Source organism: Bidens hawaiensis, unplaced genomic scaffold, assembly GCF_021521415.1.
Source record: "Bidens hawaiensis isolate Kalapana, Puna unplaced genomic scaffold, B.hawaiensis_p1.1 tig00001412_1, whole genome shotgun sequence".
Taxonomy (NCBI): Eukaryota; Viridiplantae; Streptophyta; class Magnoliopsida; order Asterales; family Asteraceae; genus Bidens; species Bidens hawaiensis.
The window spans coordinates 3,432,026-3,437,027 of record NW_027491079.1 but is presented as its reverse complement, the minus strand read 5'-3'; the positions used below and the strand labels follow the sequence as shown (position 1 = coordinate 3,437,027).

Here is a 5,002-nt window from a genome sequence, read left to right as displayed (position 1 = left end):
CATTTTCAATTAAATATTTTTTCATACTTTTATCATTACTTTTTCTCTCTCATTCACTCACAACCAGTGTTTTAAAAACAGGTTCATACCGGCCGGTTGAACCGGTAATACCGGATTTCGCATATTAGACCGGTATTTTGTTTCCGGTATTTTTGGGCGGTTTGCTAGAACATCAAACCGGCGGTTTTTTCTAAAATACCGGTATAAACTGACAAACCGGTTCTAAGCCCAAGCGATTTTTGATATTTTGCGGCCATATTTTTTAAAAGTTATCCTTAACATAGCAATTAGCATTGAAACGAGTAAACCTTTGGATTATTTTTTAAATCGAAAGTTTTTTTATTATTTTTTTATTATGGATTAAATTTTGGATTCTATTTTATTATGGAATCATAAAATTTTGGATTATTTTTTTAGTTGAAGTTACGTTTATATGATATTACAAGGTAAACTATTAACCCGGTTGAATCTCTCGATACAACCTGGTTCAACCCGTTGTACCATTTTTTAGCAAAATCCGGTACGAGTTAAATTCCGTTTTTAAAACATTGCTCACAACCACAAACATTAAAAAATTATATGAAATAAATAGTAACTTTTTAAATTTACAAAAAAACCACTTTATTTCTTTTTACTCCACTCATAACACACTAAACTACTCTCCGTACTATAAAAACACACTCACTACATAGAACAAGAATACCAAAAATCTAAAGACAAACATGTAATAATGAAATGAAAATAAAATAATTACATTTCCTATAATGTACAAAACGTACCAATAAAAAGGAAAATTTGAAGTAATAATAAATAAAGTTTATGACATAAGAATGAATGTTGAAGTTGGAGTCGTTAGGGTAATGAAATGAATCAATGAGATCTTGTTGATTCAACCCTGAATTTGATTGATTTGATGGTCGGTGCAGTAATCAACCTCGATTTCATCCCTCTCTTGTTCTTCTTCTTCCTCTATTCCGCTTTAGAGATCTTCATCGCACGAACCATGGAGGATTACCGCTACCGCTTCATCCAAATCCAGCATCAAAGAGAATTAGAACAAGACCCAGATGACGAATCCGAACCAGATGATGATGACGATGAAAACCCAGTTGGGGATAGTCGTAATTTTGTGCCTGTGCATTTGGGTGTGTTTCGGAATGGAGAATTAGACGCTGAGAATGATGAATTTGATGATGAAATTGATGATGAAGATGATCAAGAGTATGAAGAGGAAGAAGAGGAAGAGTTGTTTCCAGTTGTGCGGTTGATACCGAATGGATTGAACGGGTCGAATGGGCCGAATCTAATAGAAGACGATGATGATGATTATGAAGATGAGGATTATGAGGATGAGGATGAAGATTATGAGGATGAGGAGGAGGAGGATTATGAGGATGAGGAGGAGGAGGAATTGGAGGAGTTGTTTCCGGCGGTGAATATGGCGTCGAGGTCGGTTGGAGTTGCGTTGGGGGGAGGGGTGGTTAATGATGATGTGGAGGAGGATTCGAGTGGTGGTTCGGAATTGTGTGAAGGGAAGTTTGGGAATGGGGAGAAGAAGTGTGGAGGGGAGTTTCATGGGTCGTTTTGCCCGATTTGCTTTGAAGCGTGGACGAGCGGTGGAGAGCATCAAATTTGGTATGATTTATGATGATGCTAATGTATTGTTAGTGATATGTTCTTTATCCGTTTTCGTAAGTTTAGTGATTGATTAACATGGTGCTGGTTAGTAGTCTTATCATATGCCACCGGGAATTATAGGCTTATAGGTTTGATTGTAGAGGCTAAATATCTAGTTTCATACATTCTCCCCTGCAAAGATATAGGTGATTTTATGGATGATTATGTTATGGTTTTAAAACATCTAAATGAGCATAGGCGTTGCTAACTTTAATTAATATTCTTGAATCTTGATAATCAGCAGCATTGGTTTAGAAAGAAGCATTCATCATGTTTGAGCATCTCAACTTGATTTGTTTAATATAACTTTGATGTATTGTTCTTGATATTCATATGTCATGCGATGCAACTAATCTTTTGTTACTTTTTCGTTATGCCCTTAGATTCTCTTGAATTACAATGAAGTGTTCCATCAAGGGTGTTTCTTAGGTTTTATTAGGCGTAGATACTGTGTTGTTATTAGACCTGGCAATTTTTGCCTACACACTTGTGCTTGGGATTTTTTTTCGGCACTAAATATTAGTGTTCAGGTTCTTTGGGGTAAGTGTTATTTTGTAAGGGTCTAGATGGGCAAATAGAAAATAAGTAAATAAAATAACGGGTTAGGTTGGGCCATTAAATAAGAACGACGGGTCAGAAGAGGACATTGGTGTGAATGACTATAGGGATGGAAATTAAGGTACTCGGTATTGATGACACAGATATCATCATCATCAGTAAATCCCACCAATAGCAAAGCATAGAGTCTGAGGAGGGTAAGATGTAGACAAGCTTACCTCTACCCGTAGGAATAGAGAGGCTGCTTCCGGCTCGATAGTAGTTTTGCATCAAGCCTTAATAAGGCACATAACCTTCTGCCACTTTAAAGCTAAATTAGTGCAATTTCTAGTGAAGAGGATTTGTAGTTCTAGTGTAGTAATTTACTTTCGGAAACACTTGACTACTATAGTAATGGTCTTTTGGAAACACTTTGTAGTAATGTGGCACTCGACTACTCGGTAACTTGTTTTGTTTTTGTTTTATACTACTTATGGTGGTATTTTTATGATATATCTACGTGTTGGTGTTTTAGATGGTTAATGTATATAAATGTGTTTTGTGCATTATATGTGGTCTATAATACTTTCTAGGTTTTTAAAAATATGTGCGCATCGTGTACGAAAATCAATGTGCTTTTGCACTTTGTACCTCGGCTCAACACTCTGTCATCTTTGTGTGCCTCGCGCTTTTTGAAACCAAGTGTGATCCATGGTGGTTAATGTTGAAAATGGGCGAATTGCTTATTGTAGAAACAGCATTTTAGTCATGGTGCTTGAGACGCTCGAGATTGTGTCAAAAGGAACCGTAGATGTTCACGAGATGTTGTTCAAGACCGCTGATAGGTGAGGACGTGATGCCAACGTTTCACTCCAATGCATTATGCATATGATTATCTTCAAAAAAGCTGAGAAACTGCACAAATCTTAATATTCTTTGTTGAGGTTTATTCTCAATATTTGTTTCTGTTTCTGCTCACCTGAGTCACCTCTTCTTCAATTCAAGCTCTGTTGTTTAATTTTGTTATTATTATGATCTAAATGTTTTATTACAGTCTGATTTGCTGTGTTTAGTTTGATCACCGATTCTATTAAGCTTGAAAGAACTCCATTTCACAAAAGTTGTCTTAATTTACTTCTCTAATCGTATTGCGGTTCTGTATATTATGGTGTTTCTTTCCAGAATTAGGTACTGTCAAAGCTAGATCTTTTGTGGCATTAATCTTTTCAGTTAAAAAATGATAAGCTGGCGTCGAATGATTAACATAAAATTATCCTCCTAGATTTGTAGTCCTATCCACATTAGCTCAACATCAAAGTTATGCAACTATGAAATTCTTGATGCTCCTTACGTTATTTTTTCGGAAAATTAGACATAGGAAAAGTTCTATCTTTTAAGCTTGAACCGACATATTGTATCTTTCGAATTTGAAATGAAAGATGACTCTATCTTCAGTTAATTTCACTTCACTTTTCGGTTTTGACTGTTTCTTTCTGTGTGATGACTGCAGTTGTCTTCCTTGTGGGCATATTTATGGACTGTCTTGTATAAAAAAATGGCTTCAACAAAGCCTGAGTTCTGGAAAGGTTTGCCCACTGTCATTTATAAATTTACCAGAAAAAAAAATGATTATAATAAATTAATAATCATACTAAATTCTATGAATTATCAGTGCCCTCAATGCAACAACATATGCACATTGAAGGATGTTAGAGTTCTTTATGCGTCTCGGCTTTGTGTTGCTGATGAAGAGTTACAAAAGGTAGTTAGTTATTCACTTTAAAACTTCAATATTTTGTTTTCCCGGTTAAAAAATAAATATTTTTGCTGCAGAGAGTGCGGTCACTCGAAGCTAAATGTGCTTATCTTGAACAAAAGGTACATAAACTTTTGACCCGTTAGAAACTTATCTTTAGTATTGTATTGTTGTGGGCATTAATCAAAACTATGGGTTTGTCTTGCAGGCGGGCCCACTAACACCGGATGAATTAATTGATCAAATTTGCAGCAACCCAGCAGCTGTGCAGCGACTAGCCACAGTTCTTGCTGGGTTAACTCAGCAGCAGGTTTCTCCTTGATGCCATCAGTACAAGGTTGTTTAGTATATTGTATGGTGGCGTTGGTTTATGTTTTCAGGCTCGGGATCATTGTTGTTGGGTTGGGTTGGGTTTGGTCAAAGGGTTAAGGTTTTTCTGAGTATGGTGTAAAGATTTTGACTTTTTAAAGTCATATTTGTGTGTTTGATAACTGTCTTTTTAGGGTGAAGTTTGGTTTTCGAAGCAATGATTATTATTTAAGTTTTTTCTAGTTAAAATGTACCGACCAATATTGTCCATTCGGTTAATAAGGAGTTCAAGAATTAGTTTTTGGTTACCAGAGTCAAAACGCTTTTTAAGTCGCTTACCTTAGTATTGTTTATTGCTTTTATCCATGCATGCTTTAACTGTGGAGTTCTATCATATATCGACCATTGTGTTCAAAATGTGTTGGTGATGTATGAGTCTTTTAGCATGAACTCTTGCGTTTCAGTATCTCTTATGGTGATATATGAGAGTGGCGCCTATATGCCATCTCTCTTAAAATCGTAGTTATTGAACTAAATGTGGACAACCGGTATTGAAAATTTGAAGCTATTGTCATGTTACAATAAACTTTTAAACTTTAAATAAAATATTTGGTTGATTTTAATAGCGTGCTGGTGTACATGAAAGACTAGGAACGGGGCCATCTTCTCAAACAAGGAGGCCAAGGTGGAAAAAATTTTTAAAGACATCGACCTCCTCGGGTT

General features: G+C 35.8%; 1 protein-coding gene across 1 annotated transcript; it reads left to right on the top strand.

Moving 5' to 3' along the window:
• The first annotated feature begins 1,003 nt into the window (after positions 1-1,003).
• Positions 1,004-4,484, top strand: LOC143575361 (uncharacterized). The gene is made up of 6 exons (XM_077059764.1): positions 1,004-1,145; positions 1,230-1,635; positions 3,725-3,800; positions 3,887-3,976; positions 4,048-4,092; positions 4,179-4,484. Exons 1-6 carry the CDS (start codon positions 1,004-1,006, stop codon positions 4,290-4,292), a joined length of 873 nt encoding a protein of 290 aa, XP_076915879.1. The 3' UTR covers positions 4,293-4,484.
• The last annotated feature ends 518 nt before the right edge of the window (positions 4,485-5,002 follow it).